Source organism: Brienomyrus brachyistius, chromosome 10 (genome assembly GCF_023856365.1).
Source record: "Brienomyrus brachyistius isolate T26 chromosome 10, BBRACH_0.4, whole genome shotgun sequence".
NCBI classification, from domain to species: Eukaryota; Metazoa; Chordata; class Actinopteri; order Osteoglossiformes; family Mormyridae; genus Brienomyrus; species Brienomyrus brachyistius.
The window spans coordinates 10,233,952-10,255,830 of NC_064542.1; the positions used below are offsets into that span (position 1 = coordinate 10,233,952).

A 21,879-nucleotide genomic window follows, 5' to 3' on the forward strand; every position below is an offset into this window, starting at 1 on the left:
AAATATCACAAGATGGATAATTTAAAGCAATTTGTTTTGGCAATAGTTTTAGTGCCGAAACACTCGCATTTCCTTGTTTACTTTTAAAATATACCATTTTAAACTCCAAATTTGTGTGTACATCTGAAGGGTGCTACTCCCAGGAAATCCTGGACGTGAAGTAAGGTGCGCCTTGGATGGCGGAAACTGCACCAACATTGTTATGGCAAGAGGGCTTATTTCTGACAGGAACTGGGCCCCTAACCGGAAGAGGGTCACCAGCTGACTCAAGACTGACAAGTAAAAGGAAAAACAAACAGGAACACAGAAATCAAACTAGCAAGCAGAATCTCGACTCAAGAAGGCCAACAACAGCTCTAAGTTGACACAAGATTAACGCAGGATACTGAGCAGAGATCCAAACCAGACTGAGCAGCGAGCTCTAGTGGCTGATTAGCAAACTGCAGGTAGAGCCGGGGATCTGGGTGCATCTTCTGAACCATGGGGACCAGGTTTACCATGGAGACATGGAAGGTGGGGTGGATTCTCAGATGTATGGGCAATTTGAAACAGTAAGTTATAGGATTGATCCTCTTTTCAGTTGGAAAAGGATTAATGTACCTGGATATGAGTTTTTTGGAACATTGAGGAGGGTCGATGTGTTGTGGTCTGGCACCTCCTTCAATCAGTTTAAGGCCTCCTGTGTCATTGGCTTCTCTAGATGATGCTTGAGATATTTTCAGCGGACCATTCTTTGACAACTGGAATGCTAGTGCTTGATAGATCTAGGTCAGGGGTGGCCAATCTTATCCGCAAAGGGCCAGTGTGTAGGCAAGGTTTTTGGGATACACTTTAGGCCAATCCCAGGTGTGAGTACTCTTCAGCCAATCAACCCTATAATTAGTTAACTAATGAAGGAGTTGCAGCGAACATCGCGACCCTTTTTGGATAAGATTGGCCACCCCTGATACAGAGGGAATGGGGAGGTTGATTACAATTGAAAAGGGGTTAAACAGAACTATTAACAAGCCAAGAAGTTCTGGGCAGACATGGCATAGATAGATAGATAGATAGATAGATAGATAGATAGATAGATAGATAGATAGATAGATAGATAGATAGATAGATAGATAGATAGATAGATAGATAGATAGATAGATAGATAGATAGATAGATAGATAGATAGATAGATAGATAGATAGATAGATAGATAGATAGAAACTTCACTTGGACTCTACGAAGCTGCATCCACCAAAACACAAGTAGACGTACCCCTCCATCACACAAAAGACATCCGACAAAAAATACAGTAAAATTACAAATAAAATAATAAGAATGAATAAACAAATAGATGAATGAATGAATAAATTCCATGTATGAATGAGTAAATAAATAAATAGATAAATAACATACTCATTATTTATTTTGTTATTTAAGACTATTAAATAGTGGGGTAAATAATTGCTTATAAGAAGTGCAAGCACAAAGTTTTCATGAGTATCTTGGCAGAATAGGACCCTGTGCCTGTGATCAAAAGGTTGCAGGTTCAAATTCTGGGATCGACAGACTGACATTGGGCCCTGAGCAAGGCCCTTTACTATCAGCTCCAGGGGTTGACACTGGTTGACCCTCTGCTGTGGCCCCCAAGCTTGCTGTCACCTCTATACCTATCTGTGTATCTCATAGAGTGCTAGATGCGATAGGCAGAAATTCCCCATGTGGATGAAGAAAATATCACTACTCTAACATTCTGTCTGTTGCATTGTGGGTGATAGTCCAAAGAAAGGCTTACCCTGATCCTCAGGCACGTACAAAACACATCCCATGCCCCTCATCTTCAGGGGTCCTGTGCAGACATGATATCTGATGAAATAGGACTTGCATTGCTGAGCGCCATTTGAAATTGCCCTTCTGGCTTTTGAAAATCAATTCAGGAAGTCTGGGCCAGTGTGTTAGGTGGGTGTAAGACTGCTGGTGGCCTGTGAATTGCCCGGGGGCATGCGTGCTTGGAGAAGGCCTGGACAAAGATCGACGTCCATACACTGTGCTTTTTCCTGTTTAACTCCTCGACTTTGGAACTCACTCCCTTAGTTGAACATAGTTGAACATAGTCTCCAGTTTCAAAACCAATCTGAAAACCGCCTTGTTTAATAAAGCCTACAACGATCCCTATCCATAAAATGTTTTTTGATGTTTGTCTTATCTGTTTACGCTTTCTATGTAAGCATCTTTGAGTCTTTGAAAAGGCTCTTTTAAAGAAAAATATCCACTATATATAAACACTCTATTTAAAGATAGATGCATTTTGTGTTTGTTGTCCTGAATTATTTGTGACCTTGTAAATAGGAGGCACTGGACCACCCTGGGATTACGGCCAGTCCATGTGGTGGAAGCCTTTCCTCTGAAACCCAGGCATCTCGCTGCAGACGCGCCCTTTTTGTCAGTTAAAGCTTTTGCTGCAGGTCCACCTCCACACACAAACATCATAAAAATGGTTCAGCAACGTCCTGGTTTCAGTCGTTCAGGGCATGGTCTGCCCCTTTGCCCACTGATTCAATCAGACTTAGACGTCACTTCAATGTTCTTACAAATTTGCAGTTGTGGCTGGGAGAGTTTTCACGATGGAAGGTGGAATGATGAGAGAAACAATGGAAACAGAAACACACCTGCAAGTTTTTTTAAGCATTAAACAGCAGAATGTGTAAAATATATGGACAAATATTATTATTTTTTTTTTCATTTTAGCTATCATAGAGGTATCATTGTATGATATCGCCCCCTAGTGTTTTTAGTGGGGGACACAAGGTTGATATGCGCAGTGCAGTAGGAGACATTGTCCAGTGGAGAGCTGGCTGTGTGTGAGAGCAATGCACTGGGGTATCAGTAACGAGGAGCAGAGAGTGTGAAGAGCCGTTGATGATCCAGGTGCACAGGCTCACATACTGTGAGACAGACTAATACTGTCATGTTCAGGAAACAACAGATTCAACAGAAGTTAGTGATGAATTTATGGTATAGGAGGCTAGTTTTCTCAGTGTTCTGTATGCGTAACTACAGTATATTTTATTTAAACTTAGAATATTCCGTATTCTTTGAGCATCTCCTAAGGATGAATGATTAAATAATCAAAATTCCAATGCACACCACACATAAACCGAAAACTAGTACATTAAAGTCGTCACTTCAGAATTCTTATAAACTACCTTGAAATATATTATTGATAGTTATAGTTATAATATTTCACCAAACTGAGTGAAATCTGGCTCATACCTAGCAAATCACAAATGATAACATGTAAAAATTTGTAATGAGATACTTCAAATTGTAAAAAATCGATTCAGAAATGGTCTTCTGAATCGGAAGGTGCTGATGTGAGAAATGAGGCGTCTAAAGGTGGGAATCTAAAACGGCGTCTAAAAGCACAAAACACATAAATGCAGCTTTTCTTTACATTTGTTGGCCGGATGAATTACAACAAACATAACATAAACATGACAAAAATACACAGCTGGTCACCTCAAGGTGTACATTTCTGCTTCGACAGCAGTTTAGGAATTATTTAGAGGGATTAGCAGTTTATGAGCTGTCCGAGCAGAGGACACGGACAATGAGCTTTCTCTGGGTTACTGACATCAGCCATCAGTCTGCATAATCCTATTCCTGTCTGCCAATGACATTACGAAGATACTGAGAGAGTCACGGGTGCTGGAAGGAACAACAAGAGCGAAACAGAGAGAGAGAGAGAGAAAAAACAGACACAGGGGAAAAGATAGGAAAGGATAGATGGAGAATGACAGGGGAAAGAATGAGTAGCAAATGAGTGTGAGAATGGAGGAAGACAGAAAATAAATTGCCTCAGGAATCAGCTGAGGCTGTGGAAGGGAGCGGTAGCAAAGTGACAGGTTTCTGGTTTTAACTGGCTTCCTTATTATTCCACTGTGTACGGCCTGTGATTACTTTGGCAGAACGTTGTTCGCGTCAGACAGGTGTCCTCTAGGGGCCTAATGAGGACTGTACTGGGGAAAACCCTGCAGAATATTCAAAACATGCAGCTTGTCACCTCTCTAAAACAGCATACACAATTCTTCAAAAAGGACATTCAGCTCCATTAGCAAGAAAGTAAGCTGGGCATATAATGTCACTCAACCTGAAGAAGCAGATACAAACTTTAATGGTCTCCACTGTGACGGTTGTGCTCTTACTGTTTACAAACAGCAATTCACACACTACAGTCAACATACAACATACAATAAGGACAAGAATTTACATTGCATTCCACAGTTTAAATTTTTGTATCTGTTCAATCATGTATTTTAATAATATTACATTTTACTATATAACACCATTTTCTATGCTAGGGACCAAAGATGTAAGTTAAATGTTACATTGCCATGGTCATAGAGAAATTGTGGCCAATCAGATTCCTTTTCTCCTGGGGTTTTGTACTGCGGGTTCCCTTTCCTTGGTAGACAACCAGGAAGCTCTACCCCCATTCTCCATTTAAACCCAGACTCTCAGGAGCTGTGAGGAGCTATGAGGAGCTGTGAGCAGTAGTGAGGTGCATTGCAAAGCTGTGAGGAGCAATGAGGAGCAGTAAGGAGCTGTGAGCAGTTGTGAGGGTCATGCTGCAAGTACTGTCTTAAGAGTTTTTAATAATCTGGCTACATTTCATACAAAATAATTTGGGAGTTAGGGCAGCACAGTGACCTCACACCTCTAGGACCGGGGTTGGAGTCTCTCCCATGGCTCCATGTGTGTGGAGTTTGCATGTTCTTCCCATGTCATTGTGGGGTTTCCTCTGGGTTCTCAGGTGTCAACTCACAGTTCAAAAAACAGGTTAATTGGAGTTACCAACTTGTCAATAGGTGTTATTGTGCGCTGTGATGGGTTGGTGCCCCATTCTGGGTTGTTCTCTGCCTTGTGCCCATAGGCTCTGGAACCACCCCCACCCCCCCACCCCTGGCATCCTGTGACCCTGAATAGGACAAGTGGTTATAGAAAGTGAATGGATGGATGGATGAATTTGGGAGACATTACATGGGCAAAATCAGTAGAATATTAAGGAAAAATTAAGAAAATGTAATCTACATGAAAAATGTCTAGTATTTCGTGGTAGTAATACTGATTATGTCTTACAGGGGTATTGAGTAACTATCTGCCCAGGGTTAAAAACTCTGCAATAGAGATGCATGTCTCTGCGAGGAACAGCAGTTTCTGGTTGTCTTTCCAATCCACGTAAAGGACATATGAAGTAATCAGCAGATGTGGTGTGAGCTTTGATCCTTCTCTGAATCAATGTGGAGCTCAGTCCGGTTCAGTGGCCATTTCTGCACCATTCAGCCTCTCTACTGGGATCCCAGAGTCACAGCCTTGTGGGTGGGGGGGGGGGGGGGGGGGGGCATGCAGTGCATGCAGGTTTCCCGGCTCAATGTAAAAGAGCTAACCATATTTTTTAACTAGACTAGTTCAATTAGGGGACTAATCAGTTTAATGAGATGTTCAGGTGCTTAGGTGCAAGCACCCCTGTCCCCAGCACACTGCAGCCTAGCTGGACATAAGCAGAGATACTTTGCCCCCCCCCCATCCTCTAACCAGTTGGTGTTGCAGGCTTCTCCCCTGCCTCTGCCTCCTGCTCCACAGATGCGTCCACCTGGTTGAAGTGGAAGAACTTGAGGACATTATCCATCATCTCCTTGATGGTCTCCTTCACTCCCTTTTCCAGAAGGTATCCCTCTGTCTCAATCTCTGTGTTCTCCTGTCCCAGCACTGCCTCCATCGAGGTCTGCAGGTACCTTAAGCTCAGCAGCACTGACACCTTCAGAGACATTTTGGCATAGAGCGTTTGGGGGCGAAATAAAGGGATGGAAATAAGTTATGAAGTTTCGGGGGGGTTTTTGGAAAAGGTGTGGACAAGACAAGATGTGGGGAAATAAATAAATGAAATGGTAACATTTGATTGTTTGGAAACAGGCAATAGGAACACATAAGTCAGGGTAGCAGGGCCAGACCGACAGAGAAGTGGATGGATGTAGGGGTGGGAACACAGCAAGCGAGACAGAGACAAGATAATACTTTCATTTATGACAAAATACTTACACCCTAGCATACTGAATACTTTTGACACTTATTTCTGTAATCCATTAAAAATTGCTCTATTAAAATAAATAAATAACAACAGTGACAAAAACCTCCCTAAGCCATACTGGACCCCCTGGTTTAAGAGTTTTAGATAAACTGTATGGCCAAAAGTATGTGGACGCCGATTAATAGGAGTAATGGTCTAATTAAGCCGTACCCATTGCTGAGACAGCTGTGTAATTAAGCACACAGTCACACATTCGACTGCAACAAATATTAGCAGCAGAATGCGTGGTTGTACAGGAGAGGTTAGCACTATGGTAAGATGCCAGCTTTCCAAGTCAGTTCTCTGCATTTCTGTCTTGATAGAGCTGCCATGGTCAGCGAATTGTGAAGGTCAGAACATCTGGGAGCAATTCAGCTGCGAATCGGTCGGCCACACAAGCCCAGAGAAATGGACCTGATCACCCAGCATCAATACTCAACCTGAATGGCAGTAAATCCCACCAGCAATGTTCCAGCATCTAACAGAAAGCCCTCCCAGAAGAGTACAGACTATTATAGCAAGAAAGGGTTAGCCAGCTTCATATTAATACCTTTGGTTTTGGAATGAAATGTTTGACAAGCTGGTCCCCACATACTTTAGGCCATATAGTGTACTTGTCGGGGGGTGAGCGTACCTGCAGGAGGAAGAAGGAGAGCACTCCCGCCCCGATGCTGTTCATCAGGCCCATGTAGTAGCTGACCAGGGCCTCACGGCATCCGGGGGAGAAGAGGTTTAGCTCTTCCGACTGGTGCTCGTAGTTGTAGTGGGCGGAGTTGTTGGTGAGCTGGTGCTGGATGCAGGGCCGCGGGGAGGCGGGGTTACAGCAGCTGAAGGGGACCCCGTCCACCAGGTAGCGTCCGTCCACATTGCTCTTGATCCGGCTGGGGGACAAAAAAGCGACGGCCATATTGACATAAAAGGAAAAAAAAAAACAGAAGATCCCTCCCATGACATCTGCCCTTGGAGTATATTCTCCCATTGAATGATGAATGTAAATATTAGCTCTTCTGTTGTTTAAATCACATTGTAGTCATATCTCATATTAGTCTGGTTTGGAAGACCTCCTTAATCTCAAGGTTTTCCTAGAAATGTCTTTTTCTTGCTGCCAGCATAAATTTTACATTCTTTTGTAGAGAATTATTTGATGCTAGACTCGTTTATACACATAATATATGTATTTTACATATGTTGCATATATTATGTGTTTTATATAACTATCACTGATTAACAGTGCAGGGAATTCAAAATGAACACCATGCAGCCCACCTGTGAAGATCTTGCTTTAAATAATGCTTTGATGCGGCCGCCCATCGCCCCACACCCTATGAAATGCCAGTTGACATGCAGAAACATACTGCTGACACTGTAGTCCAGTGTTTCCCAACCTGGTCCTCGGGGACCTACAGATGATTTACATTTTTGTTCCCTCCCAGCTCCCGCAAACACGTTGACTGTCCCTACGGACTGGACTGGGAAACACTGCTGTAGCCCTTGAACAGGTTTGTTCACAGCAAGCTATCAGTGCCCTCTATTATTTTTACAGCTCCTCCACATGCACCTTCATATCTACTGCAAGCTCTATGTTGCTCTGCTTCACTCACTCCTTCACTTCCTTGGAGGTGAAATCCAGGTAACGGTTGCTGATCCACTGCACTTCAAACCAGTCCTTGTAGTTGTTGTTCCCACAGCAGTGGAACTCCATCTGCAGCCGATCGATGGTCTCCTTCTGGAAGCATCTGCCTGGTGTGTCCGTGTCCTTGTAGAATCGGATGCCGTTCCTCAGGCCTATTTGCAGCGACTCTTCGAGGTTGCCCTTCATCGCGTAGCTCATGATGATCGCCACCAACATCAGGATTGTGAAGAAGAGGGAGAGGGAGAAGTAGGGTAGCATGAAGGTCTTCCAGCGCGGGAAGCGACTTGCATCCAGGGAGTCCTGGCAGATCCGCCCAGCAAAGAAGTTGATACCCAGTGATGCCAGACCAATCATCATCAAGGTGTTGGGCACTGCGTGGATCTGGGTGTTGTCCATCACCTACGAAAATCATCCTCATCATTCTTGTAAACATCATGATGAAGGAGGGGTCGTTAATGAATTTGGTCAATTCTGAGGCTCATTTAATTTTCACCCTGAGATCATTTGTTCCGTCAAGTTGTATGTTTTGCCCAGGGTTCTGTATAAATTTCCACAGGACTAATCCATTTTTAGTGTTTCATATGTAATTGCAATTGTAGTAAGATGTCATGTATTGTGTCCATTTTTTATATATAAAAAGCTTTTCTGTATCTTACTACATATGTGTTGGTTGTGTTGACTGCTGCCTGCAAACCAAATTGCCCCTTGGGGACAATAAAGTCTCCCAAACGTAATCTAATTCTGCTGGTTCACACTAAAAACAAGCCCACTGCATTGATTTGCTGTATGGAAAATCTCAGAAGGCCTACATTCACTGTCAGGAGCACCTAAGCCTGGCCTCCTTAAGGGCAACTGCAGTCCCACTGCAAGACTATTTAAAGGGCCTCTGCAGTGCTGCATGTTACAGAATCTTTTCAGCAGAGATCCAGTGATCAATAAAAGATAATAACGCTGAAATGTTCCCCCATCCACATACTCACCAGGGACTTGTTAAAGTGGACATGCCTTCATGACCTGTACCTGAGTACATACACATTACGAAAAAATGCAATCATGATCTCACCATCTTTTTAAAGTCCCGGGTTTCATAATAAATTATGTTGGCTGCTGCAGATATTATAACAGCTGTCATGAACAATTACGACCTGTTGGCGTCCTGTTGTGACATATTTATGATAGTTTTACTAATTAGCTAATAAGCGTAGCTCAAATAGAGTGTTACCAGTGGCTTTTTAGCTCTCATTTGGAATGTGTTGAATCGTCTAATATACTGGCTGGTATGTGTGGAAAACAGGTGTACATATATGCTGTAAAAAATAATATAATATGCTTAATGCATTTACCATGTAGTAGAAATAATTTAATATTAGACACTTATGTATGCATGCAGGGTATTAGTAGATTATTACTATTAATGCAGTCTAGACTTGCTTAAGGATATAAGAGCAGGATCACCCCAAAACTTCAGCTGACAGCCATTCTTGACAAATAAAGTACCTGCTGCCAATTGCCATAAATTATGCAAACTGGTTGACAAGCAATGCATTCAGTCTTAGACACAAAGGCCATTTATGCATGACAAAGGCAATGATGACGTCTGACCTTACCTCCGCCTGTCTGTGAAGTTCTGCCTTGAGGAACAGACCCATGGAGAAGGTGAGGGTCCCAGAGATGACAGCCATCCAGGAAAGCAGCCACAGACCCTGGGCCAAGCGCACCCGCTTCTGGAAGGGGAACTTCATCTTTAGAAGAACCATGGTGGACAATCAAAAGGGCAGGGAGGTGTGAGAGACAATCGTCTGGGAGAAATTGGAAATCGGAGGAAGGTGACTTGGGAGGAGACCAGGGGTGCGGGGTGGAGTTGGGCTTGAAGAGCTGGGTTGAAGTGATAAAAAAATGGAGGTGCTGAGATGGGTCCTGGGGAAAGGTGCAGATGGGAGCGGAAGGTTCTGCTCCGGATCTCAGGTGGGGTGGAGCTGGTTGGCTACAACAAGGTCGACGCTGATGTAAGTATATACACAAATGAGGCTTGGATCTGTAGGTGTGGTTCTTCGGAGGAGATGGTGGAAGATCAACCGAGTGCTGGACAATGAAGCACCAAAAAGGAATGATAATCCAGAAGTGTGGGAAAAATTCTTTTGGAATCTCTTATTTGAATAATTCCAGTGTATTCCGAGCTTGGCCCTGCTTTATGCAGTGGAAGGATCAGGTACTAAACAGACAAAATCAAATCCCAAACTCCTTTGATTTCCTCAAAACTTAGGATTAGTGCTGAGTCACAGCAGTGCTGTTGTTGCCCCCCGAAACTGGATAAGAGCCAGCATGTGATTGGCTGGACCCCCGCAGTCCCACACACAGCACCCTTAAGCCTCCATGCCCACGATGGGACAAATACACACTGGACATACCCCAGTCGCAGGTAATGGACCCATCTGAACACTAATCCCCCTGCGATCCTATTAAACAGCACCTTCCAATGGGAAAGCAGGCCAGTGTCGGCTCAGCAAAGCTGAGCAAACTCCCTCTGCAGAGTGGATGCTGTCAGACCAGAGACCTCAATCGAAGGTGACAGTAAGGGGGGGGGCAAAGGACTAGCTTACTTAACGTCCCTAATTATCAGCTTGTTAGATAGATCCCACAGAAAAATACCATCACATCACTGCTAAATGCTCAGGCGGTACAGGGAACACGGACACGGTAAACATTTAAATAAAGTTTGTCGTTATTACCTTCAGATTTCCTGCTGCTTCGGACCTGTCACAGGTCCTGCTGGACTGTTTATGAATGGATTTACATAAAACGCTCATGACCAAAACACACAATGTTCACAGAAAAGCTTGGGGTGCTTGCTTAATTCTGCGAAAATATCGCACATTTATTGGTTTCATAACAAAAGTACATTGACAAGCAATGTTTAACATGCATAATGTCTTCCACACAAATATTATCTTTTTATTAAGTGTCATTGAGTTTTTTGACTGACTCATTCAATTCTGTTCTTGCCATTTTTCTATTAATGGCAACTGTAGTTATTGGCTCCCACATGGATGCTATTCACAGATATTTAGTGATTAATATTATGGCAAAGGTGTAACGAAAAAGCACCCAGTCAGACTGTTTGCCAGTGAACTTTTTAACTTAGCTCTTTTAGAACTATAATTTAGGTTTCAATTTATTGGTGCTTGAAATAAATGTTTTGCTTAAAAGTACTGGTTGTTTATTTGTTTATAATATGATATGAGATATGAGACATATATATATATATATATATATATATCAACAGCTCAGTCGTGGAAAAAATTAAGAGACAATTCTTTAGTTTTAAACAAATCTGCATTTTTAAATCCTGGTTCAATCATAGTTCTGCTGGCAGAAGGCTACGCTAAACAGCAGGTTGCTTCAAGGTTCAAAATTTGTAAGACAGTAGTACACAAGAACAAAGTAAAGCAGGAGACACTGGGAAGGACCAGAAATTTTGATGATTCTTAACTTATCCGACAGTTTCTCATGAATCGGATTATGACATTAAGTGACCTTCAAAAGGAACGGGAAACATTAAGTGCGGGTGTGAAGTGCACTGCTAGGACAGTTCATATCAGGCTCGTAGAAGCAGGACTGAAGTCCCATAAAGCAAGGAAGAAGCTCTTCATTAACGAGAAACAGAGAAGAACCAGGCTGCACTTTGAAAAAAATAATGTAAATGTATAAGTATAGTGTGAACCTGGTAGATAGATGAATAGAATGTTTCTTATAAAACCAATACATTTGTTTTAAAGATATTCTGTGAGCACTGTCTGTGTTTAGTCATTATAAACATATTCTTTGATGTGATGTCCATTCAGCTGTGTGTGTGTGTGTGGGTTATGTTTATATTACATTGTGGGGACCCAATGTCCTCCTCAATGTAATAAAAGCCCATTATTTTGACTTTATGGGGACCATTTTTCAGGTCCCCATCTAACTGATGACCCTGTATTGGAGAATCTGTTGGAGGATGGATGGATGGATGGTTAGGGGCTGATTGGTCTGTACCAATAATGTGGGAGTACCATGTGTGTTAACTGGGGCAGGGGGTTCGGGGCTGATGGGCCCATAGCAGCACTGGGACCAAACCTGCACCCTAGGTGACTGGTCCTTTGACGAATGACTGAGCTGTTGAATAAAAACAATAAATGAAGCCATACTAAGAACGTCGCTGAATTCTAATTAGAAACAAAACACATTTAACTCGCCTTTTCGACAAAATTAATACAAGTCAAGTGTGCTATGTTATCTAACTCAACAGATCAAAGGATAGTATTTGAAAGTGAAAATAGTAATTATAATGAAAACACAGATAATATTTATTAAACATCGCTAAGAACAGCCCTACTTACTTCTGGTTCTTCCATTAGTGTATCCTCGGATTAAATAATATTTTCATAACAAAAATAATTTCATATGGACGAGAGAAGCTGATCTAGAGTGAGATATAAGCAGCACTTGAAGCCTACACCCCCTTCCTGTAACCATGGTAGCTTCATTACTGACCTCATTACTGCCTTAGTGCTGCCAGCAGGGGTGGATAAGTCCAGGGAGTACAAATCCAGACCAAGGTTTTGTTTGCACCAATCAGCAGAGTCCTCCGTGACTGTGACTCGTTATACTCAACTGCCTGGTGGAAACAAAACCTTGGTCTGGATTTGTACTTTCTGGACCAGACCTTTCCACCTCTGGCAGCCAGTATAACTCTACACAGCTTCTTCACCACACCAGGCCGAAAAACACCAGACCTGCAGAACCTTGTGTAACTGAATCGCACAAACGCAAGCCTTACACAGGATGCCACACTATTTGCGTAGACAGTAGAAGGCCTGCTTATAAATAACTGAGACCAGATTATTCTTCTTCTTTTCTTAACTCGCCCAACAGGCCATCAGGAAGCATAAACCACAAAACTCCTCACACAGCTGCCACTGCTGGTGCATGATGCTAAATGTGATAAAAACTGACCCTCAGTTCTCTGTCTATAATAAATATAGCACAATTAAATAGAACATGAACAACAAGGAACTGAAATTAGTTATCTAGAGCTATCAGAATAAATAAAAGTCCTAAACAATTTTCCTTTCCAAAAAAATACCCTGCTGAAAAATCAGCATAGACCAGCATGACTTCCACACTGGTCTATGCTGGATAGTGCTGGTCTGGTGCTGGTGCTGCAACGCAGTAGCTAAAATCAGCATTGATTTTGTTTACACTTGGATTATATAAGGAAAACATCTCAGAAGTGGAACATTTACATTTTTTTTTCAAAGCAATTTACAAGTAAGGCAAATAGAGGAAGCAAACAGCAGTCAAGGAGCCGACTAGACTAAACTCGAGAATCAAGAGTTCTTTATTGTCTACACGTCCCTGTACAAGTACACCGTGTGATGAAATACCGTTTGCATTGGGCTCCCTATGGTGCAACACAAAAAAACAAAATGTGTAACATGAACAATATGAAAAACACAACACAGTACAATACACCCCGCTGGGGAAACCAGCCTGAAAAGCTGAAGCTGGGTGACCAATTTATGAAGGCTGACCAACCTGAGGTATGTTTTTGTGGTGTCCCCTGTGAGGGGAAGGGGGAATTATAATTTATGGGTTGTTTATGGTTTGGTTTTTTTTCTATTCTCTTTTGTTTTCTTTCTCCTGTCAGCAGTGCCACGAAAGCTTGGGGAGGTTGCGCCGTCCCTCATTGGTAATTGAGGGGCGGGACTTGTTAGATTGGTTGGCGGAGGCGGGGGCTTGATCGGGTTTAAAGATGGCTACATCAGAGTGGACGGGAGCGCGGTCCGGGGACGGAAGGTAATCGCGGCGGTTGTTTTAAGGAGGCGTCGGTGGGGCGATGCGGGCTTTCCCAAGCGGACCGCGGACGTGAGTGAGCTGAGGTACCAGGCTACAAGTCACGGGTCCGCGGTATCGATAGAGGGATAGCGAGCGCGCAGCCATAGCGTCTGGGGAGGTAAGAGCAGTGGGAAGGCGACGCAGATGACGGTGGGGGGAGTGGCCTGGGATACTGTGCTTAGAACCCGGAAGTAAGGGAAGGTTCCTAACCGGTGGGGTGTAGGACGTATCCGTTCGGGTTATAGCCGGGACGGTGTGGTTCCGGGGTTGTTTTGGGCTTTGTTTCCCCCACAGGTCTAAGCTCGCCGCCGTGGGTCGGCTGGCTTGGGAGGCACCGGGTTGGTGCATATCGCTGCCAACGGATTGAGGCGGTGAGCGGCGTACGAGCTACCAGGCTAAGAGAAGGACAGAGGGAAGAGTTTCGGTTACCTCCCACGGGACCGAGAGAGCTCCGGGAGGAGGTGGACGCGGCCGGAGGGTAGCGGCATTGCTGAAAAAGGGATAGTTAAGTTTTGTTTTGTTTTTTTTATTTTTTGTTTTTTTTGTTTTTGTGGGCCGGACGGGGGAGGTGCGCCGGCCCAGGACTGAGTCTTTGGTTTCTTTTTTTTCATTTTTGTTTCTTCTTCTTCTTATTATTATTATTATTATTATTATTATTATTATTATTATTATTATTATTATTATTATTATTAATATTATTATTAATAATATTATTGTTGTTATTATTATTACATTTTTGTTTGGGGGTTAGGTTTATGTAGGGGGGACCTTTGCAGGTCACCCTTCGGTTTTGTCCTCTCCTATGTTAACTGACCTCCTCTCCCCGCTGCGTAAGGGTGCTGTATATAAGGGTGCCGTGTGCTGTGCCACTGTGTGATTAGTTGTAGTGGATATTGGGGGAGGTGTGAGTGCTGTGGGGTTGTTTTGGAGTAGTATTGGGGAAGGAGAAATAACACTTGTAGTGGTAGTGTGATTTACCTGTTGGTGGGAGGGAGGTGGTTGTTGCCTGGGAGTTTGGAGTATCTGTAACCGAGCCCCAAATAAATCGGTGCCAGCTCACCCAGTTGTTTGCCCCATTGTGTCATTGCCCCAGGAGATCCTAAAGGGTGTGTGGGTAGCATTGTGCTGTGTGAAAGGGTTAAGGGGAAGAATTAAAGACTCAGTACAAAAATAGTCATTAGGCAGTGGGGGTCCTACACCCTGGGCCACCACACTGCTTGAATTTGGCGTAGTCGGCAGGATCTCCTCGAGCACGACATGGATGGGACAGCACCTGGGGTACAGGAGTTGTCAGGTGGGTGGCCATGGTTTTTGGGGGGGGCTTGGATGACCCGCTTCGATGGGTCCACTAAGGGGACGTATCAAGAATGGAGGCGGGTAGTCGGGGTGGGTCTCCGGGCGCAGTCACTCTCTGCAGTCCAACAGGTGGATTTTGTTCTTAGTGCTTTGGAAGGGGAAGCGAGGCGAGAAGTGGAATTATTGAGGGAAAATCAGCGGGATACGGCTGAGAAGATATTAGAGGCATTGGATAGACTTTATGGGGAGGGTGCCGGGCTGGCCCAGTTGAGGGTTGAGTTTTTTACCTGTCAACAACAGTCTGGGGAAGGGGTGGGTTCGTTCATCCTCCGTCTCCGGGAGTGTCATTATAGATGGCGGAAGAAGGAATCAGTCCGGGATGAGGATGATGACGATGCTACCCTTCGAAGTCAACTGGTGACTGGCCTCCTAGCGGGGTCGACTAAGAGGGAATTGCAGCGACTTATTCGACGAGCCAGCCGGTTGACATTTATGGAGGCATGTCGGGAGGTGAAAGAAATGGAGAAGGAGGAGGGGCCCGGCACCGTAATGGAAGGTGTGGACGCCCGGAGGACGTTTCTGCCCGTGCCTACTGCAGCCACAGAGCCCGCCACTGCCCCTTCACTTGATTTGGAAACATTACGGTCATCCCTGAGGGAGGACCTTTTGAGGGAGATCAGTGACCAAGTACGGGAGCTGAAGCAAGTTTTGGAAGGATGGAGTCAGGTTCGAGAGGGGCAGGCGAGTGCTCCTGGGACCACCTTGGTAGTTCCCCCTTCTCGTCGGCGTGGCCGCACTTACGTAAGTTCGGGGGGACCTCGTTGGGATGAACAGGGGCGTCCCATTTGTCTGCGCTGTGGAGAGGCGGGACATATGGCAAGGAGTTGCCCTCGGGGAGAAACGACGGTGGTGAATAGTCGAGGGGTGCAGCCGGAAGCCAGCATGTCCACGACGCCTGTTGGGTTGCGGGAGGCGCTGGTGGGGGAGAGCCCGGTTCTGGAAGTGCTGGCAGCTGGAAGGCTGGTACCCTGTATTCTGGATACTGGCTCGCAGGTCACTTTGTTTAGTCGTAGTATATTTAATCAGTGTGTGAAGGGTATTGAGGTCAAGGGGGCGGCTGAAGTCCCATGGCTAGCCCTTAAGGCAGTGAATGGGTTGTCCCTCCCGTATGTGGGCTATGTGGTGCTGGACTTCACGGTGGCTGGGGTGGAGATTCCTCAGCGAGGGGTGGTGATCGTGGAGGACCAGCACCTCCCGGCCCCATATGGGATTTTGGGGATGAACGTAATTAGGCATTGTTGGGAGGTATTGCAGACACGGGGGGGAGCCCAGGTGTCCTTGTTTCGTTCTGCCCTCCCACAGAGTGACCGGCGAGCCTGGGATCAGGCTTTCACTGTATGTCGGCGATTGGAAGCAGCAGTGAGGGGACCGGTGGTGGAACAGCTTGCCAGACTGCGGACCGAGAAGCCGTGGGTGTTGAGTCCCGCCACGGAGAAGCTGATCTGGGCTGACGTGCCCCGGGGGCATTTGCGAGATGGGGACCAGGTCCTGGTGGAAGACTATCGAGGGGGCCAGCAGGAGTGGTGTGTGGCTCGAGCTGTGGCACGAGTATGTGAGGGGAGAGTGCCACTTCGTATTTGTAATCTCCATCAGTATCCTGTGGAACTCCCTCCTCGACGTCCACTGGCCCGAGTGGAGAAGATCACAGCTGGGTGTGTGCAGCCTCAGAAGGAGTTGGTGTTGCGCCAGCCACAGGGGGGGGTGGTTGACGTGGAGGTGCGGCCAGTGGCCGGGGCTTTGCCTGAGCAACTGCACGCCCTGGTGGCTGACAGCACGGGGTTGACCCGTGAGGAGGGTCGGCAGCTGCAGGAACTGTTGGAGCGGTGGCAGAGGGTGTTTGCCCGGGACGAGGAGGACCATGGTTGTACAGATGTGGTATACCATTGCATCCCCACGGGGGTGGCGGCTCCCTCGAGGGAACGTTACCGGCCTGTTCCCCCCAGTCTGTATCCAGAATTGCGGGAGTTGTTGAAATCCATGCTTGAGGGGGGAGTCATTACAGAGAGTGCTAGTCCCTGGGCTGCCCCGATAGTGTTAGTCCGTAAGAAGGATGGCTCCTGGAGGTTTTGTGTAGACTACCGAAAACTGAATGCTGTGACCCATAAGGATGCTTACCCTCTCCCGCGGATCGAGGAGTCATTGACAGGGTTGAAAGGGGCAGCCTGGTACTCCACCCTGGACCTGGCAAGTGGATACTGGCAGGTGGAGGTGCACCCCAACGATAAAGAAAAGACTGCCTTTACCACACCTATGGGCCTCTACCAGTTCGAACGGATGCCCTTTGGTCTGTGCAATGCACCAGCAACCTTCCAGCGACTGATGCAGCGGTGTCTGGGTGAGCAGGTTTATGACTACTTGCTGATTTATCTGGACGATGTAATTGTTTATTCTCCCGATTTTGGGGGGCATCTGGAACATTTGGAGAAGGTGTTTGCACGGCTGGAGGCTCACGGTCTTAAGCTTCAGCCAGAGAAGTGTCGGCTGTTCCAACGGGCCGTCCGCTACCTGGGTCATATAGTCAGCCGTGAGGGGGTGACCACGGACCCCGAGAAGACGGAGGCAGTACGGGGGTGGCCTCGCCCAGGAACAGTACGGGAAGTGCGGTCTTTCCTGGGGTTTGTGGGGTACTACCGGCGGTTTGTACCGGGGTTTGCTAAAAAAGCAGCTGCGCTCCATGGGCTGCTGAAAGGTGCTGGCTCCTCGTCAAGACAGAAGATCGAATGGACCAAGGAGTGTGAGGAAGCATTCCAGGCTCTGAAGGAGGCCCTACTTGAAGCCCCGGTACTTGCTTATGCTGACTATACCTTGCCATTTCGCCTGTATACTGATGCTAGTCTTCGGGGGTTGGGGGCTGTTTTGACCCAGGTGCAAGGGGGGCAGGAAAGGGTGATTGCTTATGCCAGCCGGAGCCTCCATGAGGCGGAGCGCAATGATCAGAACTATAGTGCCTTTAAACTGGAGCTATTGGCCTTAAAGTGGGCAGTAGTAGAGAAGTTTAAGGACTACTTGTGGGGAGCTAGGTTTGAAGTATTCACCGATCATCGCCCCCTCTTGCATTTGAAGACTGCCAAATTGGGGGCTGTGGAGCAAAGGTGGGCGGGTCAGCTGGCATCATTTGACTATGAGTTAAGGCATAAACCTGGCCGGGAGCACCAGAATGCGGATGCCCTGTCGCGACGATCAGGTATGGCGGTGGTGGCACAGATTGGATCCATAGAGGATTGGGCGGAGCGGCAGAGTGAAGATTCGGCAGTGGCCCAGATTCGGCAGTGGGTGTTATCCGGGGAACGTCCAACTGTGATGGCTGGCCGAACTGTTGGAGGGATGGGCCGGTGCCTGTTGGAAGATTGGGAGCTACTGAGAGTGGATCAAGGGGTGTTGCGGCGTAGATCCCCAGTGGGAGGTGAAGAGAGCTGGGCCGTGGTGGTTCCGGAGAAACAGCGCCAACAAGTGTGGTTGGAGTATCATCGGGCATTGGGGCATGCCCGAGGGCGACGGATGGTCCTGGCCCTGCAAGAGAGGTTCTACTGGCCTGGCATGCGAAGGGATGTGGAGCAGAGGCAGCGTGGCTGCCAGGAGTGCCTGATTGGGAGCCGGGGGAAGGGAGAGCCCCTGCCCCTAGGGGGGATTAATACCAGCTACCCCTGGGAGGTGTTGGCGGTGGATTACCTGTCCATGGGGCGCCCCGGAGATACTTATCCATATGTGCTGGTCGCCATTGATCTGTTTTCCAGGTTCGCTTTTGCAGTACCGACCAGGGATCAGACAGCCGCGACGGCGGCCAGAGTGATCTGGGGGGAGGTGATCCAGCGTTATGGCTGCCCCGAGCGGCTGCTGTCTGACCAGGGGCCTGCCTTCGAGTCACAGTTGGTGAAAGAACTGTGTGAAGTGTATGGGTGCCGGAAAGTGAGAACTACTCCCTACCACCCGCAGGGCAATGGGGCTTGTGAGCGGTGGAACCAAACGCTGCTACGTCTGTTGAACACGCTCTCGGTGCAAGAGCAGGGTCGTTGGGCGGTACATCTACCGGAGCTGGTGCAGGCCTATAATTGCACCCCGCATAGCAGTACGGGTTTGTCCCCATTTTGGGTTTTGTTTGGGCGGCAACCTCGGTTACCTATAGATCAGCGATGGGGGACCTGTGATCTGGCCGGAGGAGAGGCCGGGTCGGAGTGGGTCCGTGGGCATCGGAGACGAATGTGGGCAGCCTGCAAGGAAGTGGAAAGGGGAACAGAGCGCCGGCGGCAAGGGGATCGGCGCTATCACAATGTAGGGAAACGTAGATGGTTGCTGGCCCCAGGGGATCGTGTTCTGGTGAGGAACTTCCGTCGACGAGCTGGAGGCAAGGTGAGCCCATATTGGCAAACTAACCCTTGGGTGGTGGTGCGACAACGGGATCTGGAGAGCCCAGTGTTTCAGCTGCGGCCGGACGGAAGAGAGGGCCCTCTCCGGACTCTCCATCGACGGCACCTGCGGCCATGCCCCCCAGGATGGATATCGGTGACACCGGAGATGGGGGGTGAGCTACGGAGGGCTGGGGTCTGTCCTCGACCAGGACCGTCTCGTCCCAGGGGTTGGCCTGGTGATTGGGACGAGCCATGGGCTGGGACGGCTGAACAGGTAGTAGAAAGGCGGCTACCGGCGGAGGATGGGGAGCCGGTTGTGGAGGTTGAGCCAGTTCCGGAGGTTGTGGAGCCTGTGCGTCGATCCCAGCGAGCCAACTTTGGGATAAGGCCAGCCCGGTATAGAGAGTAGGTGCTCGGGGCGAGCCCCCATTTAGTGGGGGGGAGTGTGGTGTCCCCTGTGAGGGGAAGGGGGAATTATAATTTATGGGTTGTTTATGGTTTGGTTTTTTTTCTATTCTCTTTTGTTTTCTTTCTCCTGTCAGCAGTGCCACGAAAGCTTGGGGAGGTTGCGCCGTCCCTCATTGGTAATTGAGGGGCGGGACTTGTTAGATTGGTTGGCGGAGGCGGGGGCTTGATCGGGTTTAAAGATGGCTACATCAGAGTGGACGGGAGCGCGGTCCGGGGACGGAAGGTAATCGCGGCGGTTGTTTTAAGGAGGCGTCGGTGGGGCGATGCGGGCTTTCCCAAGCGGACCGCGGACGTGAGTGAGCTGAGGTACCAGGCTACAAGTCACGGGTCCGCGGTATCGATAGAGGGATAGCGAGCGCGCAGCCATAGCGTCTGGGGAGGTAAGAGCAGTGGGAAGGCGACGCAGATGACGGTGGGGGGAGTGGCCTGGGATACTGTGCTTAGAACCCGGAAGTAAGGGAAGGTTCCTAACCGGTGGGGTGTAGGACGTATCCGTTCGGGTTATAGCCGGGACGGTGTGGTTCCGGGGTTGTTTTGGGCTTTGTTTCCCCCACAGGTCTAAGCTCGCCGCCGTGGGTCGGCTGGCTTGGGAGGCACCGGGTTGGTGCATATCGCTGCCAACGGATTGAGGCGGTGAGCGGCGTACGAGCTACCAGGCTAAGAGAAGGACAGAGGGAAGAGTTTCGGTTACCTCCCACGGGACCGAGAGAGCTCCGGGAGGAGGTGGACGCGGCCGGAGGGTAGCGGCATTGCTGAAAAAGGGATAGTTAAGTTTTGTTTTGTTTTTTTTATTTTTTGTTTTTTTTGTTTTTGTGGGCCGGACGGGGGAGGTGCGCCGGCCCAGGACTGAGTCTTTGGTTTCTTTTTTTTCATTTTTGTTTCTTCTTCTTCTTATTATTATTATTATTATTATTATTATTATTATTATTATTATTATTATTATTATTAATATTATTATTAATAATATTATTGTTGTTATTATTATTACATTTTTGTTTGGGGGTTAGGTTTATGTAGGGGGGACCTTTGCAGGTCACCCTTCGGTTTTGTCCTCTCCTATGTTAACTGACCTCCTCTCCCCGCTGCGTAAGGGTGCTGTATATAAGGGTGCCGTGTGCTGTGCCACTGTGTGATTAGTTGTAGTGGATATTGGGGGAGGTGTGAGTGCTGTGGGGTTGTTTTGGAGTAGTATTGGGGAAGGAGAAATAACACTTGTAGTGGTAGTGTGATTTACCTGTTGGTGGGAGGGAGGTGGTTGTTGCCTGGGAGTTTGGAGTATCTGTAACCGAGCCCCAAATAAATCGGTGCCAGCTCACCCAGTTGTTTGCCCCATTGTGTCATTGCCCCAGGAGATCCTAAAGGGTGTGTGGGTAGCATTGTGCTGTGTGAAAGGGTTAAGGGGAAGAATTAAAGACTCAGTACAAAAATAGTCATTAGGCAGTGGGGGTCCTACACCCTGGGCCACCACATTTTCACTTGATAGTTTGATGGTTTAGCTGATCATACCAGCATGACCAATATGATAGGCTGACCAGCTGGTGACCCTCCCAGCTAAAAACATCAAAGAGCAGCAAGAGCTGGGACATGACCATCTAAGACCATCTAAGACCATCTAAGACTATCTTAGTCCATATTAGACCATCTGTAACCAGCTACCAGCTGATTTTTTCAGCAGGATACATGTAACTATAAAGGCTTAAGTGCAGCTAGACTGAGCTTCCAGTGAGCATCCAATAAGAAGCACAAGTCAGCATCGGAGCGAGAGCTATACGAACGCATATAAAATATGGACAAACAGGGCAAAGACCTAAGAAGAGAGCCATTGGAATAAAAGAGAAAGTAGAAAACTAAGAGCATTCAGGATCCATAAAAGGCAGGACCGTGGCTGTAGTGGCTGGCTAGCTGAGTCAGCCCCACAACAGATCGCTCTTGTGGCTTTTGAGAGGATTCTGATGACTGGATGTGCGTGGCTAGTGCATTCCACCATTGAGCAACCTCACACAGTCACTGGAGCAGTCAGACAGGTCATGGAGGCCCTCAAACTATATGACCTTTCAGGCTCTGGGGTGTTATGTTTCAGTGTGGCCTTTATAGCTGAT

General features: G+C 47.2%; 1 protein-coding gene across 1 annotated transcript; it reads right to left on the reverse strand.

Annotated features, from left to right (window-relative positions):
* Nucleotides 1–5,566: 5,566 nt before the first annotated feature.
* Nucleotides 5,567–9,493, reverse strand: rom1b (retinal outer segment membrane protein 1b). The gene is made up of 4 exons (XM_049027575.1): nucleotides 9,344–9,493; nucleotides 7,705–8,135; nucleotides 6,738–6,984; nucleotides 5,567–5,794 (listed from the first exon to the last, which is right to left on the reverse strand). Exons 1-4 carry the CDS (start codon nucleotides 9,491–9,493, stop codon nucleotides 5,567–5,569), a joined length of 1,056 nt encoding a protein of 351 aa, XP_048883532.1.
* Nucleotides 9,494–21,879: the final 12,386 nt, after the last annotated feature.

Coding starts and splice junctions, on each gene's coding strand:
- rom1b (XM_049027575.1), bottom strand. CDS start 9,493: ATGGTTCTTCTAAAGATGAAGTTCCCCTTCCAGAAGCGGGTGCGCTTG. Junction 6,985..7,704: donor ACCTCCAAGGAAGTGAAGGA/GTGAGTGAAGCA, acceptor TTTGTCCCCCAG/CCGGATCAAGAGCAATGTGG. Junction 5,795..6,737: donor TCTCCTTCTTCCTCCTGCAG/GTACGCTCACCC, acceptor ATGTCTCTGAAG/GTGTCAGTGCTGCTGAGCTT.